This window comes from Salminus brasiliensis, chromosome 6 (genome assembly GCF_030463535.1).
Source record: "Salminus brasiliensis chromosome 6, fSalBra1.hap2, whole genome shotgun sequence".
Taxonomy (NCBI): Eukaryota; Metazoa; Chordata; class Actinopteri; order Characiformes; family Bryconidae; genus Salminus; species Salminus brasiliensis.
Window position 1 is genome coordinate 20,940,581 of NC_132883.1, and position 24,876 is coordinate 20,965,456.

At 41.2% G+C, this 24,876-nt stretch overlaps 1 protein-coding gene across 4 annotated transcripts in view; it reads right to left on the reverse strand.

Moving 5' to 3' along the window:
• Positions 1-7: 7 nt before the first annotated feature.
• citb (citron rho-interacting serine/threonine kinase b) overlaps positions 8-24,876 on the reverse strand; it is a 66,134-nt gene continuing 41,265 nt past the window's right edge. The window contains exons 16-40 of one of the 4 annotated variants that reach the window (XM_072681966.1): positions 22,873-23,070; positions 20,183-20,376; positions 19,911-20,046; positions 17,239-17,343; positions 15,512-15,652; positions 15,143-15,250; positions 14,551-14,749; positions 13,778-13,951; positions 13,487-13,510; positions 12,827-12,982; positions 11,363-11,543; positions 10,614-10,702; positions 10,326-10,430; positions 9,956-10,125; positions 8,498-8,578; positions 7,352-7,487; positions 6,962-7,101; positions 6,746-6,838; positions 6,297-6,405; positions 4,391-4,519; positions 3,035-3,115; positions 2,827-2,905; positions 2,552-2,725; positions 1,622-1,934; positions 8-1,233 (exon numbers count right to left, since the gene is read on the reverse strand). In XM_072681966.1, the coding sequence (XP_072538067.1) occupies positions 1,210-1,233; positions 1,622-1,934; positions 2,552-2,725; positions 2,827-2,905; positions 3,035-3,115; positions 4,391-4,519; positions 6,297-6,405; positions 6,746-6,838; positions 6,962-7,101; positions 7,352-7,487; positions 8,498-8,578; positions 9,956-10,125; positions 10,326-10,430; positions 10,614-10,702; positions 11,363-11,543; positions 12,827-12,982; positions 13,487-13,510; positions 13,778-13,951; positions 14,551-14,749; positions 15,143-15,250; positions 15,512-15,652; positions 17,239-17,343; positions 19,911-20,046; positions 20,183-20,376; positions 22,873-23,070 (3,339 nt within the window). In that variant the 3' untranslated portion in view covers positions 8-1,209. The other 3 variants (XM_072681967.1, XM_072681965.1, XM_072681964.1) reach the window with 3 other exon arrangements.

A 24,876-nucleotide genomic window follows, 5' to 3' on the forward strand; every position in this document is an offset into this window, starting at 1 on the left:
GAAACCGTTTTTGTGGTGTCGTATAATGTTTAATGTACTTCAACATGTTTACAAAATAAGAAGAAAAAACAAACAAAAGCATTTTGTTAGTTTTAAAACATCAATATGTATAACAATCCATATCAAGCGGATACATGATAGGGCTTCCCAAAAGTGAGGAAGAAGGTACTCATGCGTTTGATGTGAACACTCAAGTATCTGCTTAAAATTTGTGATGACGAAAACAAAGAAAAAGAGAGGGTGGGGAGGGGAGGGGAGAGCAGGGCTATACTGTATGCTTTGTGATCCCACACAATAAGGAAGCAGTAATAGTTCTTATACAAACCCTGAGGGCTACTGGACATTAATTTCACCATACAGCAGAACAGGACATCTGTACACTAAGCAGCGAAAAAGGTTTCCAGAAGAGCCCAGTAGACTTCTTGGAGTCAACAGTGTGTCAGTAAAAGCTAATAATCAGTTTCCACTGTATCAACGAGATGCTATACGGTTACTGTAACAGCACAAGGACACTTGTAGCGAGAACGTGACCTGTCTCTTTCAAAAGGTTCTAGAAGCTTAGAGTTGCGTTAGTACCAGTGTATGCAGTGTGCGGTTAGGTTACGTCGGTTGTTGAGCTCTTACAAAACTGTCAGACTTCATTTCGACAGACAATCTTGGAGAAAAAGCAACAAGCTCAAACTGTGGTGAACGTAAAAACATCGGCTTTTTTCTGTAGGAAACCTTTTGTTGGAACTCTATACAAACACGTTTGTCATAAAAAATAGACCTGGCTATATCATTCAACTGTCACACCTTTTTTTTTTTTTTTTTTTTTTTTTTTTTTTTTTTAAACTAGAAAAATTGGAATTGATATATTTACAGTAATGATATGCTGTGCATTATTATTATTATTATTATTTGTATTGTTTTTTAATGGGCTTCACGACTATTGTGTATGGTTTACAGTCTTTCACTAATCAGGGGCCTTCATCGTACACCGGCATTATACGCAAGTATGTGAGCAAAACGTCTAGGTGCGAGTATATTTGGACAACAGCTAAGAAAATCAAATGAAAAAATCAAATCAAAATTACAACATGGTTCTTGCTCACATTACAGGCAATGGCATGATGGAATAGCTGTGTTTAAAGAGAGGCCTGTAAAAATGGCATGTCCATCCATGCTGGGAGTGGACGATGGCTCTTACTCCAGCTGTCCGGGGCGCTCTCACACTGAAGACTGGTCCCACACCTACACCAGCACCAGGACAGAGAGGTCACACAGTTCAGCAGGCTGCCCGCTCCGCCTCAGAGAGCTAGGCTCAGAAACACAAATGTTACTAACGGAAGCCTCACCAAGTCACAGTGAATTACAGTGAGTTACAGTGATTTCCAGGAGCTTAACTGGGGTTTGTTTGTTTGTTTGTTTGTTTGTTGTTGTTTATTTCTTTTGCAAGATTCTTTACAACACTTTTTTTTTTTTTCCATACAACTACAGGTTTCTTAAGAGCATTCGCTGTCAGGCACAGGTGTGTGTGTACGGGGCTTTAAACTATTCCAAAGGATCAGATAGATCAGTAGAAGGTACTGATGCATGCCTAGAAGGACACGCAGTTAACATGGCAGTGCTTCATGCGTACCTTGTTGACGGGTGTAAGTTGGGTGCGGACTGAGCTAGTGTGCAGGCGTGAGCGCTCCCTGTCTCTCTCGCGTTCGTCGAACGCCCGCCCCGGCGACCTCTCCCTGCGGCTGTCCAGCACGGCCCGGCCCGGAGACTTCTCTCTGTCCAGCGGCCTGGCGGGAGACTTGTCCCTGCGGAACTCAGTGCGGCCCTCCCGGTAGCGGTGCGGTGTGCTGGGTTCACGGTGCAGGCCGCCCTCTTGAGAGCCGGGGCCTGAGGCCAGCCGCTTGGAGATGTGTTCGTTGTATGTCGGAGGACCGCATTTGCTTGGGCTGCTGTGGATCAAAGGATTAGCAGGTGAGTTAAGTTTTCCAGTTTGGGCTTGAACAACTGGCGACAATGTACAGCACAGGGGTCATCAGCCCTGGTGCAGGAGGGCCAGAGTTGATGACCCTGATCTTTTGACTGCAGCTAGGTAACACTATACGTAACTAAGACTTCTAGCAGAAGCAAAAAGCAGGCACGTGAATCTTTCCTGTTCCAATACTTGGTTATGCGTCCCCATGGCATAACAGCAGCATCAGTTCTGTCAGGTAAGCATTTCACCAGCCTCTGGAGATGTTCACTTTCGCAAACTGGGTGCACCTACTTGAGCATTTCCCCAGCTGTTCCAGGATGAGAATCGGGTTTGAGGTCTGGGGATTTTTGATGGTCAGTCAAAGTGTCCCGGTGTTCCATCATGTCTGTTGGACCTCTGCGCACCAGAACGTTGGTGGAAGCAGGCTAAACGGGACATCTTAAACTGATCTATGCGGCAATAGAGAGGCAAGGAGATGCATAACAAAGTACTGGAGAAGAACCACTGCTGTAACCACTTATTCCTGATAATCATTTAATGCCATTGTACATTTGTTCCAGTGACAAAGGAAAGACAGTGTTAGATGTGCACCTCCGGCTGGAGCCTGTCCGCTGTAGCTCGCCAGACTCCCGCACCAGGTGACCCTTGCAGCAGATCACCCTCAGCTTGTTTTGGTAGGAGGAGGCCAAGTAGATGGCACCTGACGAGATGGCTGGGCCCAGGAAACGCGGGTTAGGGATGTCCAGGTGAGCAAGCGCGGGAGGTCTGAATGTACAGAAGTTATTGTATTTAATAGCATTCATGTTAGTGGTGTTCCACCCTCCAAAGTATTTGGGCTTACAGCTAATGGCAAGGTTTTAACATACCCAAGAGCAGCATGTCCCTGAAGCTCAATTACATCCAGCGAGTTGAAATAGGTCACAAACAGATATGGCTCTCTAAAGGCTGGAGATCAGAGAGATATGAAATATTAAAATACAGAACAAAAACACTGTTTGGAAACATTACTTGACCACTCTGCTTAAGAGACGGGTTCAGGCTGTGTTTTAATGAGCAATCTGATTTTGCTGTTACCGAATGTCAGGGGAAGACGACTCCATCTCAGTTCATCTGAGCGGCTTCTGCGACCATAAACATCCACGAACACTCCAAACTCTGCCAGTGTGAACATTACAAGCACATATATTAGGCTTGGCATCTAAGCCCTGGCAACTTGCACGATTAGTTCCAGCAACAACAACAACAACAAATGTATGGGTTATAAAGTGAAATGAAATAAAGTGAATTTTTACATTTTGGCTCATTTTTACATTTAGACCAGTTTACACCAGTTTACCAGACACAGATTAACTACTGGCTTCAGAATGCCTGAACTGAAATATTAAAATAAAATACAAGGATACATTTCCACATAATTTCTATCAAACACATGAAGTAATGGTTTCTCTAGTATTTGGAAACTGTAGAATGGACTAATCTACTTCAGAGCCGTAACTGACAATATAAAAAAAGAGACTAATCACATCTTGTGTTGTGTTTAATAGATACTGCAACAAAAATGGAAGGAATGGAATTTATTAGTTTTCCTCCACTGGAAATGTAATATTTTCTCTTTTTACAGTTTTACATGTTTTTCTTTTTCCTACTTTTATTATTATTATTATTATTATTATTATTGAGAACATATAAGGTCATTAAAGGACTAACAGATTTGTATTGAAGAGGCAAACTGATGCTGTAGCTTTAGAAACTGCACAAAGGACTAGTAACTTACAGGTTTTTGATACAGATGTAAAATTACATTTGAAATAATAATAATAATAATAATAATAACAGATTTGTATTGAAGAGGCAAACTGATGCTGTTGCTTTAAAAAACTGCATGAAGGACTAGTAACTTACAGGTTTTTGATACAGATGTAAAATTACATTTTAAAGAATTATTATTATTAATTATTATTATTATTATTATTATTATTATTATTATTGAGAACATATAAGGTCATTAAAGGACTAACAGATTTGTTATGAAGAGGCAAACTGATGCTGTAGCTTTAAAAACTGCACGAAGTACTAGTAACAGGTATTTGATACAGATGTAAAATTATATTAGTAAGAATTATTATTATTATTATTATTATTATTTAAATTTTTTTTTTTTTCCCTTTGACAAAGTACATTCTCCCATAACCTAAACTGTTTAGGGAATAAATGGAAGTGTTTGTTTCATAATAAAATTTCACTGATATTTCATGACAATGTGTGGAATGACCTTTTCGAAAAGAAACGAATTAGAATTTTGGTTTATTAAATGTTAGACCTGATAAAAAACCATTCAACAAATCAACAAAATAAGACTTTTTCTGTCAGTAGATTTTAAGTCTAAGTAACAAGTTGATCAAATGAAAAACACATAAACATCCGTCTGACCGTGGAAGCAGAGCAGGTACTCTTCTTTCTGAGGGGTGCTGGACACCTGCATGATGGCGATAGGGAAGCTGTAGGAGGACGTGGTTAACATAGCCGAAGCCAGAGACACGTCGTTCTTATCCAAGAACTCTGTAAGAAGAGCAAATAATGGCTGCTGATGATTAAAGATTGATAACTGCATTCTCCCTTTCTCCCATTAATCTCAGCGCTCTGCTGTTGTAGCGCTGGGACTAGAAACGGCTGTTCCAAGCATAAGCCTTAGGCTGCACATTACATTGTTTGTTAATCCTTATTCAATACTGAGCAAAAAACATCTGCACAAAATCCAGAAATGGACTGGACACATTACTGGACACCCTAAACTTAATATCTGGTACAACACCCTTTGGAAACAATAACTGAATGAATGGGTTTTTGCACTGGTGTCACTTTACTTGGATGGTCCACTATAGATGCTTTGTAGATGCTCACCTGACATTCAACTAATGTCTCTTAAATGCAACTGAACTCTAAGTTGAATGTAAATGACTGTCTACTAACTGTAACCCTACACCTGACCTTAACCTTGAGGGTAAGGTTTAGGGATAGTTTTAAGGTTATGGTTAATGTTATGGATAGGGTTATGATTTAGGGTTAATTCAAGGTTAAGGTTTCTTTCAAATTAACATTTAAATTAGAGTTCAGTTGCATTTATTTTTCCTTCATTTAAACAAATTTGTTGTAACCTATAATTTTTTCCCGTCCACGTGCAGGGAGGTTAGCTACAGCTACATTTTTTAATGATGTTCGGCCCACTGGGATCTCTGGAAATTAATTTGTAGCAATTAGATTATCCATAATTCTCCACAATTTCGGTTCAATTTTTTGCTCCTCTTTCTTTTTTGGTTGAACGCATGATTTCTAGTTTGCCAACACCTGTTATTTGCCACAAATTCAAATAAAAGGCTATTCACATTGATTAAAATCCTCTTCTCCTACAGTTTTGAATGGTAGTCCATTTCTGGAGTTCTGTGTGGAATAATGGCAATATTTTTGGCCATGTCTGTATGACAGTTTCTGATCTTGTCTTTCCTGCCATCCTGTCATTTCATAACTATGAACTTATATGTCTGCTTGAACTTGACCTGACTTTATACACAAAACAACTGCAAAAACAGAAACTTCGGACCTACACTACATTTGACACCTAATGAATGCATTCAGCTGACACAGACACAGCTTGTCTAGTCCCTGTAGAGAAGTACTGCCAATAGAATAGGACTCTCTGGAGCAGATCAACATGAACCTATTGGCACCAGGACTAATGCCAAGTGTGGGCCAGAAGGGATAAAGCCCCCCAGCTTTGAGCTGCAGAGCAGTGAAATAATGAAATGATAGTCGGTGCTCCATTCAATCTTTTAGGGATCACTTGGGAAGTAGGGGATGAGGTAGACTGAATGCAATGAAATCCTTACAACAATGCTCAAAAAAAAAAAAAAAAATATCAGAAAGCCTTCTTCCCCGGTGGTAGAGACAGTTACTCAACAAAAGCAGGATGAACGCTTTTGAAAAAAAATCATTTCAAATTCAGAAGAAACAATGAATTAGTAGGTGTCCCAAAACTTTTGTCTATTCAGTGTATGCCTGTACTGTGAAGCTCTAGCGCCTGGCTATATGACACTGATCAGAATCGTCTTTCCAGTACTACTTCTTAGTGTTTTCCGTGTCATGGTGATGTATATTCAGTGTGATCCATGTAAACTTATAGCTGTAGTTTTATATTAGAAGTGAACCCTTTATATAAAAAAAAACTGCTTCCAGCTATAACTGCTCTCTGAATAGTTCATGTGTCTCAGTCTAAACGGCAGGATGGAAGGAGAAACAAAGGAGTCTACATCACTTGAAAGCTCATTATTGATCCACCTACCCTCCAGCACATATTGCTTCATCTCAATCTCATAGAACTTGTTGGTGCCGATGATGATGCTGTAGCTAGTGAAGTGAATACAGCTACATGGCTCCAGGGTTTCAATCTCCTGAGAGAGAAAGAGAGAGAGTATTAGAGAGAGAAAGAAACACACACACACATACACACACACATTAGGGGCAAGAGTGTACTTGTCTGTGCGGAGCCCTGGCCCCATGGGAGGTCATTATGGCCAGAGCAGAAGGCGAGAACATGTCGGAAGTAAATGCTGTTTGAAGGATAAATGCTCAGGGAGTTGTGTGTCTCAAGCTAAACTTACAAAATACATTATGTTGAGATGCTTGGCTGTAGCTGCAAGATTTGCAAGATGCCGGTAAATATTGGCCTATGACAGATTTACCATGGGTCATTCATTTTTGATGCTTTCGTGCAATGGACATAACACTCACCTTGCGGATGCAGAACTTGCTTAAATTGTCATTATAGCGCAGAATTGTGACTTTATTGGGCATCGCTGCACAAATGCAGGAGTTGTTTTCAATCTAAAGACAGAAAGGATACAAATGACAGGAAGTCAGTGACATACAGTATGGCACACAGTCGGCGTGGGCCAAAAATAGACTGCAGAGTGTCAGTCAGCAGAGTTGCGGAGGCAGCAGTCTTACCCTGCCTGCGGCGAAAAGGTGACAGCCCTTGACGGTCTCAAAGATGTACGGCACAATTTCAGGCAGGGTTGGGAGGTGGGACTGGGACAGCGACTGTTTCACTTTCTTGATCTCCACCAGACACAGTGCCCTTTCGTCCCCTACAGGACAAAGTGTGTCAGTACACTCCCTACTGGCCAGTTGTTTTTTTTTTTTTTTTTCTTCTTTTCTTAAGACAAAAACACCTGTGGCATTCGCTGACTCCAGCGACTGATATGAGTGTGCCGTATTTGACACATGTATGTGTGGTGGGCAAACGGAGCCGTTGCTACTGCTGTATTTCTTGTGTGATATGTCTTCACGTCACTAAAGGCACAGTGTGAAGAAGCCAGGTGCTGAAGCTCCACTCACCCACTATCATCAGCAGCTTGTCCTGCTCTTTGATGATGTGGATTTGGAACACAGAGCCCAGGCCTGGGATGTGAGTCAGCGAGTTCTTAATGACGTTCAGTGCATACAAACCCTCCTCTGAACCCACCAAAACGATCTGAAAGCACAGGAAAGACTGAAATAAACACTAATGAAAACAACAAAAAATAATTTTAGTGCAGATTCAAATACAACCTCTTTCTAAATGTCAGATTTACTGATATGAATGAATTACAAATTACATTGAACTTTGGTGCATGGCCAAAGGTCATTTCTGAGGTGTCTTTTCTAGAGTAACCACGGCACAATAAGCAGTACTGACCATATCATTTACTTTTTTCATTAAATACTAAGTTAAATTTTCAAATTCAGTCTTGTTTGATGTTTATGTGATAAAGAAAAAATCACTTATTCAAGATAAATCACTGTTCAACAATGTTATCCTGTGGGCACAGTGTCTATCACCATTTGCTCTGGACTTCTGGACTTCTGGACTCACACTGCTTTCTCATATTTTGTAATATTTTCTTAAAATGGTTAAAATCATTTGTTTTACTCCTGTCCACAGACCTCCTATAGTTTTTTTCTTTTACCTGAATTCCCTCTCTCCTCACCCCACTCCATCACTTGATAAACGATGTTGAACCCTTGCATTGGTTCATGTGGACATATGAAGTCACTGTTTGTGGTTTTCCACCAGAAAAGAAAGAATATAGCCCTTCAAACACTTTAAATACTTCCCTTGAAAAATTAGTGTTGATGGTTTCTGTTTTTTTAAGTCAACAATTCCACAGAAAACACATTTTTGGACTGTTTATTTCTTAATTTAATGTATTTTGGGGGAAATTAAATAAATACAATAAACTTTGGTGAGTACAAAGGTTCATAGTTTCTATGTAATTTTAAATGTAATATTTGTTTTCTTCCCAATACGTTAAACATAAGTGAATAAATAGAACGTTGAAAACTGAAATTGATAAAATATGACAATCCATATTTAAAATAATCCATTCTCTGTACTTTTTATTTAATTTTACTTAATAAAATATTATTTGAACTGGATGTCTATATACTGGTACATATACTGGTCATTTATCTTACTCTAATGTCAGTAGAGTCTCTTCGTACCTGGTCAGTGAGGGGAAGAGTGCAGTTGATATCCAGTCGGTCATCTCCCTCCAGTTTAAGCAGAGAATTACCCAGCAACTTCTGTGAGTGACCAGAAAAAGGGACAGAGCTTTTTTAAGTTCTAAACTCACTCACTATGAACACAGATATAGTTACACATTTAGCACAAGTCTGGGAGTGATCACACATGGCATGGGAAACACATTGTCTTGGAGCAAACCGGTATGCAGGAACTAAATAGGTTTCGGAGGCCAAGCGGTGTCTGATTTGGGAGGGAGGTGCAGGTTAAAACTGAAATGTCCCCTCGGTGATAAAAAAGGGATTTAGGCATGAGCAGTGTTTTAGAAATGGTTTACCTGAATCAATGGAGTAATTACAATTATTCTGCGCCTGCAAGTACAAATCTAAGAACATGTGCACATCAGAACATTCCTACAGGATTATGTTACAGTGCAAGACATCCAACTAGGGCAAAACTACTGACATTTTAATTATCCAAATAAAAGCCCATGTGACATATATCACACAGACCCTTTAAAAAATGTGTTTCTTAAGTTTCTTACAGTACTTCGTCCTTCATGTTGAGTAATAAGGTCCCTAAGTGACATATACTGAACAGTATAGATGTGTCATGGGACAGTGTGAACGTGTGGACATGTGACCTGATGTGATGAGTTAGTGCTTGAGACAAAACCAGTTAATTTACATTGGATTTTGCTTCTAAAAGGTCTGTTCCAGCCAATTTAACAACTCAAACATGCAAGGTCAAGGTCATATATTACATATATATCCAGTTCTGCCCCCAAACGTTTGTGTTGGCATATGTTACAGCAGGATTTGAATCTTTTTTTTTTAATATTATTTTGTCATATTATTTTTTAAGTCATTTAAGTCATGTGATCCTAAACCATTTAGCAATTATTTTTAAAACATAAAAACAACGGGATGAAACTTATAGAACCTATTCTTCAAAGTATATCATGTGAAACAGAAGGTAAAATTGGGAAGGCGCCACTTATTCTTTATGTCTTTCCTGACAAAATGACGAATAAAGGGATCATCAACGAGATGACTGAATTTCTGGGACCTGAAATTTCTGGGATCACTAATTTAATAACTGTTTAAATTGAACTGAACGAATCTATTTTGTATTTTGTGTCATAATGTGTTGTAGTGTTATAACCTGTGATACAAGAAGCCTCTCCAGACAATGGTGAAATTCATCAAAAAGCATCATACCCCCAAAATATAATTATTAAGTTAAATTTAGTTAAACATGCTTGTAGTTTCAGTGAAACACCCCCTACCCTATCCCTATGTTCTGAGCTGTTATTCTACAGAACTGACTCTAGTGTAAAACAACGTGACTCATATAGTATAGTACTGTATATAAGCTGTGACCTGTCCAACATGTAGACCAGGTCAGGGAGAGTTAAGGATCAGATTTCCTCCACTCACTGCATCTGCCTCTGCTTTCTCACGGGCTCCCCGGGCACTTGCCACAATGGCCTCCAGCACAGCCACCCAGCGCTGCTTCTCTGGAAAGCCTGAGCTCATGAGGTACAGAGTCTGTGCTGGCCAGCACGACGCATGGGGGACAGACTCCAGCTTCAGCACGAACGGCACATCTGAGGATCCAAACACCTCCATTATTACAGGGAAACACTAGCAAGGGGGATTGAAGCTCAGAAGTCTTTTGTATTTCAGAAATCTGCTTGCACAATAACTTAGGCCTAGACTCGTCTGGCGCTGTCATCCTGTTTGACATTCTGCTCTTCCCTTTGGCCGAAAAACAAGCCCGTATGGCTCAGTGGGAGAAGACTCTTACCAGATTTGGTTGTGTTGGTCAGCTCGGAGCCACCCACAGCGCTGTGCACGACCACCTCCCCGTCCGCCACACAAAGGTCAAACTCATCCACAGGTTTCACTGACTCTACAACCCAGCAGAGCAGTTAGCACACTGCTAAATACTAAAAATACTAAAAGACAAAAAGGATTTACAGTGTGAAGAGTCGGTCTGTGGATTAGTTACTGACTACTGTGTGTGTGTGTGTGTGTGTGTGTGCTTATTTAAGCCTTTGAATTAATCCAGTAGAAGCTGAGAGGAAACAATGACCTTCTCTGGGTTCGGCCTCATAGGTGAGAACTTTATTCCCTTCCAGCACCACGTACTTCCTCTCCCATCCCTGTCCACGTTTCCCATTCCTACAAAGAGGAAGAAAAGACAATAATAACAAACCAGTTAATCCATTTTACGTAACAAGAGACAAATGAAAGGAAAAAAATATATAATGTGTGTTGAAACATAGCAAGTGCAGATGCTAACAGATACAGTAAGTCTACTGAATAAGACATTAGGATTAAGCAATTCTCTATGAACATTCTATAATGCTCTGCTGCATGTTAAAAAATGCTGAGCAAGATTAGTTAACGTTGATTTTAGGGCAAAAAGAAAGATGTTTTGTGGTGTTCATGTGTTGTTTTGTATGATCTGTAGGGACAAATAGAAGTGCAGCTGTTCCTCCTGTAAGTGACTGAAATCGGGGTCACTTAATGATTGGTAAATTATTATGCTGTGGACTTTTGAGCTACTAGATCTCAACCCAACTGGACACTTGTGAAAATTCCAGAGCAACCATGATCAAAATGAACTGGGCCTATTTTCTGGGGGCTTTACTAAGCACCTTTTGTGACCAACAAAGACCCCTCTTGTCATGTTAGCCTGCATGCTACCAGTCTAAGTATGCTGGTTCAATTTGGCTTCTGCTTTACACTGATTTTGTTTTGTTGTCTTAAAAGGGAATTTTCTGCATGGCTCTGAAATCTCCCACTTGAGTGTTTCTACTTTGCAGTGTGTGTTCTTACCTGGGCTGCTTCATCCAGCCTTCCAGTCTCATGTGTCCACTGGTGTCTTTAAGCTGTAGTCCTGAGGAACTGCCCTTTTCCCGACACAAAGCCTCAGACAGGTGCAGGGCATACTCAGTGGGAACACCACACGTAGCTGGCAAGTAGGGGGAGCATTTTGGGTGGCACAAAGCGTGGCATTCTAAAGCAGAAGAGAAAGAACAATTAAAGCAGTTGTAGTAAGATAGGTTTAGTGTGAAGCAAGTTTCGGACAGTGGTGGCTCAGCGGTTAGAGTTTAGGGCTGGGTTCGATACTGTTGGGCCCTTGAGTAAAGCCCTTTACCCTCTCTGCTCACCGGGAGCCGCAGCAATGGCACCGCTCCGGGCATGTGTGTTCACTGTGTGTGAAAGGTGAAAGGTGAAAGGTGCACGTATTTGTCACTGTACAGTGTACAGCGAAATGTGTCCTCCGCATTTAACCCATCTGGTAGTGAACACACACTCACACACACACATGTGTTAGGGGCAGTGAGTACAGACACACACCCAGAGCGGTGGGCAGCCAACTCCAGCGCCCGGGGAGCAGAGAGGGTAAAGGGCCTTGCTCAAGGGCCCAACAGTGGCAGCTTGCCGAGCCCGGGAATCGAACCCACAACCCTGTTATCGATATCCCGGTGCTCTAACCGCTGAGCCACCACTGCCCCGTGTCTATCACTGCTGTGTATGTGTGTGTTCACTGCACGGATGGGATATTCCATCAGTGTCAAAAAATGTCCTGTTGTCTTGTCTTCCAGTCACTCAAAATCAAAATATGGTAAATGATGAGAAATGTCGCGAGGATAATCTCTATAAGTATGTCATTAGATAAGACTACTTAAAGAAATAGTAGCCTACTATTCTGAGGTTACACATAGGGCCCAGCCCATTTCCTTTCCATACTTTCCATTTCCCACATAATTTAATCACCCACTACATTAAATTTAATCACCCATACACTAAATCACCCACTACATCACAAGCTTGTTATAGGGGTCACCAAGGAAGTCAACAGTGCTAAAGAGTAGTCAATCAAACCAAGATATTTGACAGCTGATGTCTGCTTATTGCAGAGAAGCCATGGGGCTAATGTTGCTAACAAGTAATAGATTCTTATACCTTATTAATACCATATTAATTAGCATTATGCCGTTTTTGAATGACGCAGTTATGTGGTTACTGTTGTTATAAAATTACTTTTTTTTTTTTTTTTTTTTTTTTTTTTTACGTATTTATGTGAATTCAGGCTAGAATTGTTACAGTGTGTCAGGTCCTGCGTTTTCAGATGACATTAGCCCAGTACAGAACCTGATGAACCACACTGGTGTCACACTGGTACATTCTCTTCTGCAGTGAATGTTAAACTCTTCCTTTAACATGCAGACATGGATGAGGCAGAAATACAGAATTTTTTTTTTGACATTTCACAAGATGTTTTTCACTGCATACCGATACACGTAGCAGCCTGCCGGCCGAAGTGGACAATGTCCAAACACACGGTGCATTTGGCCGCCCTCATGTTGAGCCCCTGGGTGAAACGATGAGGAGTGTTGTGGGTACCATGGGTACTGTGATGAAGTCTTTCCTTCACACGCCGTGCATACTCTAAATAGTGAAAACAACAGAGCTCACGCATCTACAGATCATCTCCCATCCCACAGCAACACACATTGACCACATCCAGAAGGACCTCATTACTGTGAGAGTAATGAGTGAAATATAGTGAAATATAGTATCTGTAGAATTCTCAATGTGTAGCGTGAGCAGCATATGATCATGCAGATTCTATCAGGGGCTTTTCAGAGATAAGCTCATTGTCCTTGGCAGACTGTGATTTATGCAGTGAGAGTGGTCCTGAAGTAAGCAGTACCCAACTTAATGATTTAGACTAAATTTGTTAAATATGCAAATCTGGGCTCTACCCGTCTGTACACCGCCACATTTACTTCATTCATAAAGAAAAACACTGTTGGAACACAAAGGAGAGCTTTAAATTATTCAACTGAAGTAGTTGCTTATGAAGTTGGATTGGCTTTTCTGGCAGGCGAGCTTATCTCTGCAGAGAAAGAAGAAATAGTGAGAATCCTGGCTGATTGCATAAGAACTTACTTTCAGAAGTGGCTCTCCTTATTTCTGCAGGACAGTGACAAAAAGGACAGTGAGTATGGAGAGACATGATTGAGGGAAAAAAAACACTACAGCTTCAGAGATGACTGGCCAATTTGGGATGCATTTGTTAAAAAATTGCTTTCTTAATGAAGATCATATCAAAGCAATATAGAATTATGTCAAAACTGTATGTAATTTGATTTAGTGGAATTTTTTGTCCTTTTTTTATTCCTCACTACGACTAATGAACGCTGTTATGAAAAGGCTGTAAAATGTGTGCTATCTGCTTACCCTCAGGGTTGCCGGTCTCCTTCCGGCGGCCGGAGTTGGAGGAGGCCAGGTTAGGGGGGTTGGGCTGGTGCTCAGGGGACTTGTTGGATTTGGTTGACATCATGAGCTGCTGGCGGGCCAGACCTGGGGTGGCAGGAGTACCACCATGTTCTAGCGCTTTATTAAACTGAATGGCTGAGAGGGGATATTAAGGGGTAAAAGTGAGGGTGTGCATTAACAAAAAAACAACTTATTTATGGATGGCAAGCAAAGAAACCAAATGTGGCAAAACTGTTGCTATTTCCACTTTCACTTATTTTACTTACTTCAAAAGGTATAGAACAGTTTGCTGAAAAAATAGTAATTTAGCCCAAATTTTGAGCATTTTAGGTCCACATTCACACTCATATTTATCTGTTTGGCAGATGACTTCATATGTTGTCATATGAATATCAGTGCAAAACAGTTTTGCACTTACAACTAACAACAAGGCTAACATAGAAGTAATGGAATATAATATCAACAAAAATAGACAAAATTTAGGCTTCTCTACTGCTAATGTTTTTAACTATGCCATGTTCTTTTGTCCATTTTTATAAATTACATGCCATACATTGTCAGAAACTACACTGGAAAGTATTTCATCATTTAGGCAGGCAGATTTCATGATGCTAACAGATGGCATGGACGTGCACAATGCCGGGCTGAAGTTACCCGAGCAATGGGCGATTTTTGCATGTTAGATCAATGGCCCCTAAAAAAAGTCTGTGCACATCCCTGCCAAATGCTCTCACCCTCTCTAAGCTCCATGCGTGTCTTTTGTAGCGCCTCCTCCAGTTCGGAGCAGCGGGCACGTTCCTTATCCAACGCTGCCTTCATATCACTGTACTGCAGGGGAACAGGGGTCACAACAGGCACAGTGGGCACCTGAGTCTGGCCCTGGGCTGCCAGTGCTGCCAACAGGTCCTCCCGACGCCTGCCACCAAAGATGCCCTGCAACAGAAGACAGACGCAGAGTGAACCGCCCATGCTCCTTCATCCAGCAACTGGAGCTAAACATCACGAGAACTCTAGCTTACTCAGTCAGAAGGTGCAGGGGTTTAGATATTCAGTCAGATTAGGTGTCCCTATCTGCACATCACGTATCTGCACAGCTGCGATGCTTGGGCGAGGGTTTACATGCAGGTTGTTCTAGTGCACTTTTGTTATTTGAAAAAACGCAGGATCACCAATGGATTGTGCACCATGCACCGTGGACGTGCACTTTTGGACCATATTTCCTTATATGGTTATAGGGACACCTAATACGGGCTTCAATGAGAAGCGTTTTTTCAGCAAGCAGTTAGTCAGGTGGGTTAATGAGGAGAATGCCCAGCAGACTCTGACCTTTTTCTTCTTAGAGGGGTGGTCTACCTTGGCCTGCAGGAAGTCTATCAGCTTGGTCTGCTGGGTGATGGTGCCCTCCATCTTCACTTTCTCATGAGAGTACACCGCCTGCAATTTAACATAAAAAAAACAACCACACACGCACACAAGTTAGTGGTTTTCAAGATGCTACCATCCTTCAACTGGTACCTTATTATCATGCTCTTTTGGACATCAGTCAAATCACGTCCTTTACCCATGACGATCATTTGGCATTTTGCTACAACTGACTGGTGTGCTCGCATATCTATACATGCAGCAAACTCATATACCAAGCCATTCATGGTTACTTCTAGATGACATCTAACATATAGTGTGGTGTGAATGTACCTGTATGTTTTCTAGCTGGTACTCCAGGTCTGTTCTCTCAGTCTTCAGTAGGTCAGTCTGATCCAGTGCGTCCTGCAAACCTTGCGTCAGTCTGAAAATATGGCTCTTCTGCATGTCCAACTGCTGCTGTAACTTCGCTTGCTGCACACAAACAGGGCACATTTCTACTGCAGTGCACATCAACTTGCATAACTATTGTGCAGACCAGCATCTCTTGAGTCGGTGGAACTGTTTGTCCTTCTAAACTCTAGGCCACCAGTTCAGAATTTTGTGATAATAGCACATTCAACTTATTGAGATTTGGTTTAAGTCTTTTTATCTGGTGAAACGGTCTTGAATTGACAATGATTATGAATATTCATCAGATACTCATTGCATTCATGGACATCCAAGAGCCAGAGCGCAGTGGTTCTACAAATGTTTTCAAGGGACCCCATGTTTTGCACATTTCTGTGTATTCCACACTTTTCCAGCACACGAGGAGCTCGAAAATGTTAACATTAATGAGTTAATGAATTTTGTATGCAAGCTAAGAGAAAGCACTAGGACCAGCAGTGCATGGGGTCGCCAGAACTGGGATTGGGGTTTAAGACTGTGGCTTGTTTCCATGACTACACAGCTTTCCATGACAAGAAACTGGAAGAAGACTTCTTCGTTAAAGAGCGTGACCTTAGCACTGAAAGTGTTGACTTTAATTGCATTTAATTTTCTGAAATGATACACAGTGCTGCAACAGCCAAACTCTTTTTGGACTCTCATCTGTAAAGCATCGGACACTGATTATAGACAAAAATCTGTGATAATTTATTTATTTATTTACTTATTGCTGCTGGCATTGCTTACATTATACATGCTGCTAGAGATGCAGAAGATATATATTTTTTAGTAAGCAGAAGGCCCAGCTTAGCTCACCATAACTTTTGTGACCATCTTTGTCAAACTCTAAACATTTCACCAAATAAACATGTGTTGTCCAGTGTAATTTTACTAGTTTTATAAATAACATTTCTTGAAAAAATAAATATTATCTGCCACTTCAAAAGTTTTTCTCCAGGTAAAATATAAAACAAGATAAAGAAGTCCTTAATTAAGTTGACTATCATACACTGATTAGGTTTAAGATATTTTTACTCGCCAAGATATAAATTTTTTTGCAGTGAAATAAATATTGCTGCTGTCCAATGAGAAGTGTGCATCTCCATTTTTGTCCATTTTTAGTTTTCTCCATCATTTGAAACCCTGTACACTGTGTACATAATTCTGGACAAACAGACCAATTGAAATGCTCTAATTTACTATATTATTCACTGGACAGGGACAATATACAAGTTATGCGCTTCTGAGAGTGAGGGATTGACGTGTGGGCCCACTTATTGCTGCAGTTTAAGAGTTAGTTCTGAGAGGAAATTCAAAATTAAATGACCTCAAGCCTAACATTTCGAATACAGTATCACCTCGCCTACTACTGGTGGTGTAATCTAATCGCCACCAACTGTAATAAGGTATTTATTTATAAGAATGTATTGCTGATTCACACCTTCTTCTACATTATTGGTTGTGCATCTTGTGTACTATTGATCTTACTCGTTCCTCTGAATTCCACAGTGAAATCATACCTAATCTCATCATCACAGCAGAAATCACGCCTGCTGCATGCACGGACAATAAAAAAACACTATCTAACTTCAGAGATCAATTTTTTGAAAAAACAGTATCCTAATAAATACCTCATCCACCAGCCTCTGTTTGAGGTCCCGCTCAGTCTCCAGTTTCTGCTGTAGGCTGCGAGCATTCATCTCCAGCATGGCATGCTTCTTCTCCAGATCGCTCAGCTAAAGGGGTACCAAATGAGAAGATTTAAGCCTTTGTACCCTTCCATTCATTAAATATACATGAAATGCAACAAGTCAACTGACAATATGATTTCAAATATGCAGAAACAAATTAATGAAGTGAAATCTGGGAGCAGTTTTATCCCTTATGTAAAACACAATAGCTAGCTTACTCTGAATACGATACAACCCTAAACCATTAGAAACTAAATGACTGGATATTCTAACACAAAGGCAGTGGGTGTGGTGGAATAAGGTGGATACATACATCTTTAACAGAAAACAAATCAAGAACCTGGCAAAGGAATTTAGATTTTGGGCAGTTTCTGAAATATATACATTGTCAAAATTTTACATCAAAGGTTAAAAACATATAAAAAACAACTATTATTTGGTAAAATATTGACCAGACGTTTTACTAGTCATCAACAAGCTTCTTTTAAGCGCTGTCCTCAATCAATAGGGTTGAGAAGGGCCATTGCAAGAGCTTAATGTTACTTTGCTTTATCTATTCCACAACCACTACTGTTGTGTGTTTGGGGTCACTGGCCTTTTGGGACAAACACTTAATTGTCTGCAAGTGTCTAGAAGGTGGTTTAAGGTTATGCTGAAGAATTCTGAGTACTGATTCCTACTCCTTCATCATTAATCCACCCACTCTGTACATCCCCAGAGCATGATGCTACGACCACCAGTCTTAACAGTTGACAGTTGGGTGTTTTTGAGGTTGAATGCAAATCTTTAATCCTCCCTACATACCTCCGGTCATTGTGGCCAAACCTTTAAAATCTTTATCTCATCCCACCACCTGTAGGTTTTTCTTTGTCCATATAGTAAGCTTTAAACTCTAGTGGAGCTCGAAGGTGTTGATTTTGGAGTGGGTTCTCAGTCCATGGCGATGTAAAAGTTACTTTTGACCATTGCTACTGACCATCCAAACCAATTTCTTGTCATCTGAGGTTTGACAGTTTGGGTCATATTTAAGACCATGGCAAAACTGCTACAATGTGATCTTGTAATCAACAGTTGTTTAGAACTGTTGGCTCCAAGAGACATTCCTGCCTTGTCGAAATCTATGATCTTCATTCTCAGATCTGCAACTGAGCTCCTTGGACTTTTCCACTGTCCTGTGTGTTGGTCAGTCCAGCAATATGTATCATTTTGACCCTGTGTTCATTTCAGAAAACCTGCAAGTAATTTAGAAATTGGGCACGAAATTAGTTTTTCTCTATTCATTCACTCATTCTGCCCCAGAAAAAGAACAGTGGAAGGAAATCACTGAAAGCACAGTATTATCATAACATTCATGTCCATGATGAAACTTCAAAACCTCTAACTTTTTAATTGTGATAAAAATCTGCTCTATAAATAATGTTCACAATGATTAACAGCTTTATTAGAATATAGTACACTGAATGTGAGAAGGGGTGGGGAAGGAGCATATACACTGAAAATACACTTTACTGGAAATAGGTATGAACCACTACTTCTCCTGGCTGGCTCAGCAATCTTTAGGGGGCAGTGGTGGCTCAGCAGTTAGAGCTCCGGGTTATTGATGACAGGGTTGTGGGTTTGATATCCGGGCTCGGCAAGCTGCCCCTCACCCTAAAGTGTTGGCTGCCCACCGCTCTGTGTGTGTGTGCTTTTTACTACAGAACTTACAATGTCAGAACTGCTCACAGTAGCGGTGATAGGAGCTAGACGTCTGAAGAATTTAATACCCTTAAAAGCTCTTTCACGCACAAAATGTTGCCTGGTGACTGAGACTGTTTTATAATAGTTCTGGCTGTACTTAACAGTGGAGGACACAGTGCAGGGCAGTGTACGGCCAAATAGTACTAAGTATTTTATTATGTTTCTTATTATTGTGGGACAGTTTTGCTTACTGACTGGCTGAGTGGGTGACAGACTGACTCACTGACGAACCTTGTTGAAACATGCATGCGCAAGGCCACATTTTCTCATACTGACGGTCTGAGGCCTACATTTTGGCACAAAGGTAACAAGTATGTGTGCTGCCAAGAGGAGATATGAGGTTGTGTCTCCTTGCTTGAAAAATGATTGTAAAGGGACGTGGTGCACAGACATAATGTGGCATCAGTGTGTATGTCTAAGTCACAATGCATGGCAATAGCATGTAGACTCGACATCGCATACCACGGTCACATGAAATGGTACATGAAACATAATAGATGTCATATTTTATGCCACATCACCTTTTCAGAATAAAGAGCATGTATTTTGGCCCCAAACTCCTTATTGTTGAAATACCTTTAACGATTATATGCAGCCAATGGCAATCCGGCAAAATTAGGCGTGCCTCTTTTTTCTATTGGTCATCATGAACTGTTTATACTATGTAAAGTGCAGCTGCTGTGCCTCAAAAATACATAAAAAATTATATGTGTGTTTAATATGAAGTTAAGATGTCTAAATGATACATATTCTACCTACATATTTATGTATCTAACATAGCTGATTAACATCATCAGCTTTTTATCAGTTCATTAACTTGGGGAAAGTGTTGAGTGTGGGAGCACATCACTGCCATTTTCACAGAGATATACCGTGTCAGAAAGGCCTTCGGCTTTCAGTTTCTGGTCCTTTAAAGCCTGTTGCAGCACCAGGATCTCAGCCTTGTGCTCCTTCACCGCCAGCTCAACGGCCTGGCGAGACTCCGAAGTGCGCTGATCAGCACGCAGCCTGAGAAAGACAGAGATATGAGATATGGAATATGCATGCGCACTGATCACTGATGTGTTCGTGTGTGTGTGTGTGTGTGTGTGTGAGAGAGAGAGAGAGAGAGAGAGAGAGAGAGCGTGTTCTTGTGGGCTGTAACCTGTTCTGTTTCTCATTGTCCAGCTGTCTCTGTATTTCTCTGGCTCGGCGCTCAGCCTGGTTCTTCTCCTCCTCCAGAGCACTCCTCCAGCTCTCCCACTGCCTTTCCTTCTCTAGCAGCTCGTCGTTCAGAGTCTCCAGCTCCAGCACCTGCTCCTCCAGCATGGTGCACGTCGTCTTCAGGGTTTCTATGTTCTATACACACACATAAATACACCCACTTGCACATTACCAATTCATTCGGACTGATTGATTATTCATGAACTAATTATGAGGTGATATGAGGTGTTAAAGTCTGTTCGACAAAAGGCAGCATTATGTAAACACCAATTCAGGATTCATTTTCATTCATTATTCAATTGTCTCAATGATTTCAAGGGAAAGTGCAATCAAAGAAGCGATTCTCTTGAGTTGAGTATCTTGAATGTTGAGTATCACCAATCCGATCTTTTGCGTTTGTATTACTAATACAGCCACACAGTTTATATAAGATGTGCTGTTGATTAACGCTGCAGTAAAATCACCGTATTTGCAGTAGCGGCCGCTATAATGAGACATTCTGCACTGATTTATTTATTTTAGTAGAGACTTTCTTAAAATTATTTTATAGTGTGTTTAATATCACCTCCCTGACCATTCAGCTCCCAGCTCCTTTAAAACACTGCAGTCAAGCCACTGTGTGTTTTTGTGTATAGTGTATACCTTCTGAACTGACATCTGTTGTGGTTCATCTGTCGACTACTGATGTAACATAACTGGTTTATATTGGGTGAATGTGCTATGATTGGGTTTAGCGTTAGCATTAGCGTGCTATGAATGTGTACAACAAAGAAATCCTAGATTTCTCATTGTGGTCTCAGACTTTTGGACCCCACTGTATACATAGCAGGCGTGTCTGATAAAACAGCCAATATGTGCTGCCAATATGTACCTAATAATCTGGCAACTATACTGTTTAATTAAAATGTAATACAGGTGTAGATTAATACAGCAATAACTCATTAACCCAGACAATTAATGTTCTTTTCATGAAGCGGCGAGTTTCACTGGGCAGCTCTGTGACTTTCTGAGACTGGATTTGTACTGTTCCAACCTAGTACAAGTCCAGCACTTGAGAGTGACACAGCAGAGAAGAGCTGTAATGAGGAAAGAGGCTGAGCGAGAGAGAGAGAAAGAGAGAGAGAGAGACAGAGGGAAAGAATTGTGGATATAGCCTCCAAATATAGGTGCATTGCTGCAGCGCTGCTGCCCGTGTGAAGTCCAACGCAGCCGGGGCAGAGGGGAGCAGAGAGAGAGTGGATGACACATCTCTCCATCCCACAAGCGTCTATGATTACCATTCGCTCGTGTTATACAACAGCCAGCACTGAGACACTGCACACCCACATACGCCGCCTCCCACATGCGTGCAGCAGCTCCACTTCTCTCTCTCTTTCTCTTGCTTATATACACACACACACACACACACACACACACACACACACAGCCTCTGCTTTCCTCCACCCTCTTGCTTCTCCACCATCTTGCTAGAAGCTTCCAGCATTATTTTCCAGATTGTAAGTATCAATCGCACTGTGAACTCGACTAAGCTGAAGCACAAAAGTCTAGTCTAGTCTTTTTAATGCAGTCTGATTCTGTATTTTTTTACGCTGCCTGTGTTTTGACTGCACCTGTCAGTCACACCCTTATTGGCCGTATGAAAGAAGAAAGGGTTTGTTATGTTTTTTAGATGGCAGCAGATACACCTACTGATTTTACTCAATACTTTGAGTAAAGAATTGGCTACCCAATTCTTACAAGCTGTTTATCTGAACAGCAGGCCTCTGAATTCAACAACTCACCACATTTGGAGGGGAACATACATGATGCCACGTAACTGTTCAAGTCAGTTACGTGGCATCACCCGGCATCAAACTTGCAATCACAAATGAATACACTGAAACTAAATGCAATGGAAAGTGACATGATGCTTCTCCTTAAAGTAGGCCAGGATTTGAAGCTACATTACAAAACCTACCAAAAGCTTATTAATGCTACATTAGATGAAATCAGACCAGCTGGTGGATGAAAAAAATAACGTATGCAATGGCTGGTCGGCGTGGCAGAGAAAAGTAACCCACCCAACCTGTAATCTTCTACCATCTTACAAGAAAAGAAGAAAAACACATTAATTATCAGCTAATTAACATTAGGCAAAAGCACCCTGACACAATGTGAGAAGGTTTGAATTGGCCTACTCAGCCAAAGAGACAATTTACTCAATCATTTCTTTTATTTAATCAAAAATAGTGTCAAAGTATTTTTGTATTAACCCCTTAAAAAAGCCTATGGGCAGCCGGTGGGCCCAAAGTGTTATTATAAACTTCTATTACCAGAGAATAGCACCAATTTAGTTAGGAAGTGGTGTGTAATAAGCCTTGGAGTGTTGGGGGGGTCAATATGCAGCGTAATGTTCGGACAATGCATCATTGACTCATTTATAATAATGTATCATTTTCCTGCTTGGTCTGGACCAAAGGAACCAAGCTTTTTGGTCCACCACAAAGATTTGGCTCAACAATGTCCTCCCACATTCACACTGCTCTAACAATTCCCCCCCTTCATAACCCATACTGGCTCATCAGTCTGCTCATGTGGAACAGAATTAAGCCTCACCGGGTCGGTGTGCTGTGTGCTACGTGTGTTTCTCGCCTGTTTCTGGTTGTTGAGGTGCATCTCTCGGTCAGCCACCTCCCTGCGTAGACGGTCCACCTCCTGGCTGAGCTGCAGCCTCTCCTCATTCTCGTCAGTGGCCTCATCTAGCTGCTTGGACAGGTAGAAGTTCTGTCTGTTCAGCTCAGCGTTCTCCTGCGTCAGTGTAGTCAGCTGCTCCTCCAGGTCTGTGATCACCTAAACGCAGAGCGGATTTACCAGTTCAGAGTGCAACAACAACAACCACAACAAAAAAGCTGCACAGACTGCAAATTCACCACAGCTGCTTTTCTCGTACAGTACTGATGCCTGACAAGGAGAAGAAACGAAGGTGTCTGTAATGAACCTGTAGGCGGGCAGTGGTCGAGGGGGATCTATATTCAGTGCAAATCCCAGGCAGAGCGCCAAGGCCAGCTCCGTTTTACAAGGCATAACTCATAACTTCCCAACATCTTTTCTCAAATTCTGCCAGGCTCACGAAAAAGCATCAACTGACTGTCCTTCTATAAATAAGCAAAGAACATCGGAGAAGTTAGCAGATATGTGGGAGGATTAAGAGGCCTTAAAGGAATCACTAGTCATATTAGCACATCTTGTTGTCTAATGTCTTCCTTGTCAGCATGGACGGTGTTAATGAGATGTTAATGTCGAGCAAGCGGCTTATCGCATTCCAGCTTTTATTGTTTTGTTGCTTCCTTCTGCATTGAGGGAAACATATTTTTCTTCCCAGCCAAGAAAACTTGCAACTGATGTACTGACAGCCCTGATGCTCAGTCAACACGAAGAGCTGAAATTTGCATAAGATTGCAGTGCTGGTCAAGTGAGTCGGCGCAAGCAGAGGACAGCTGAAGTGCCAAAATGCTCCAAGCGTAGGAGGCGTCAGCACATTATTATTATTGCCGTTAAAGGCACAGAAACACATGCACACTGACCCACTTTAGCTGCCCGCTGCCCACTGTTTTGTGTGTTGTGATTCTGCGAAGACTGATACTGAGCTGTTTCTCAGCCTTGTACGTAATGGGAATCAAAATTTGTAAAAATTAGGTTTTCGGAGATACGCAGTTTTGTTACAGTAAGAACATGCATCCTAAGATGTTCCAAAAGTTTTGGAAGCGTAGCACTAAAATGGTCCGTTTAGCAGTTTGAACATGCTTCCTTTCAAATGGTAATCCAAACGAATATACAGGGCAGATTGTGCACTGTTCCTTTGCTGTGCTCACTCAGGAGTTCCTGCTGACTGAGGAGTCAGAGTTGACTGTTGTGTTGAATAAGACCCTTAGTGCTCTCCAGTTTGTTCTCCCTAAGCTCCTTTAATCCTCCTCTCCAAGGACCCAGCGCTCCATCAACGCTGAGAAAGAGGCAAAAAAACATTCCACTAAAAAATCAAGAGCTCATTAATTCTCTGGCTTTGAGAAATGGATATACAGTACGCAGAAAAAAAACGCCTCACTGACATAACTTCAAGGCTCACAGGTCTTCTTATACACATATATATGTGCTTGGTGAGCTACATGAATATGACTAATGGCATGCATGAATGCTAAAATCTGCTTTCCTATTTGCTTGACAAACCACAGCTCCTGTGTTAGTCCTCCTAAAAGCAAGAAATCTGCATCTCCAGTCTTCCAAGTCTGCCCAAGCCCAAGTTACATGTATGAAATAAAGCCTGGCAAATGCAAATAAGACATTTAGTGAGTGCAGCTAACTAACTCCAGCTAAAAGCAGCTCTGGTTGAGTTGTCAGCGAATGTAAGCGATGGCTGATCTGGAGCCGCGGTGAAGGCGCTCAAACAGATTGCGAGTGGGAGGACAGTAAAAGTAGGGCAAGTGGATAAGGAGAAAAAGAGAGAGAGATGCCTATGTATTAGATAACAATGAAGTAATGCAAAATAAAGCCATTTCAGACATGTATCTAAGCGTCCACAAAGTAATGATACTCACTACACTAAAGAAAGGCGTGGAAGTCATCCAAGCACAATGAACACTGCATTAATAGCTTAGGCTT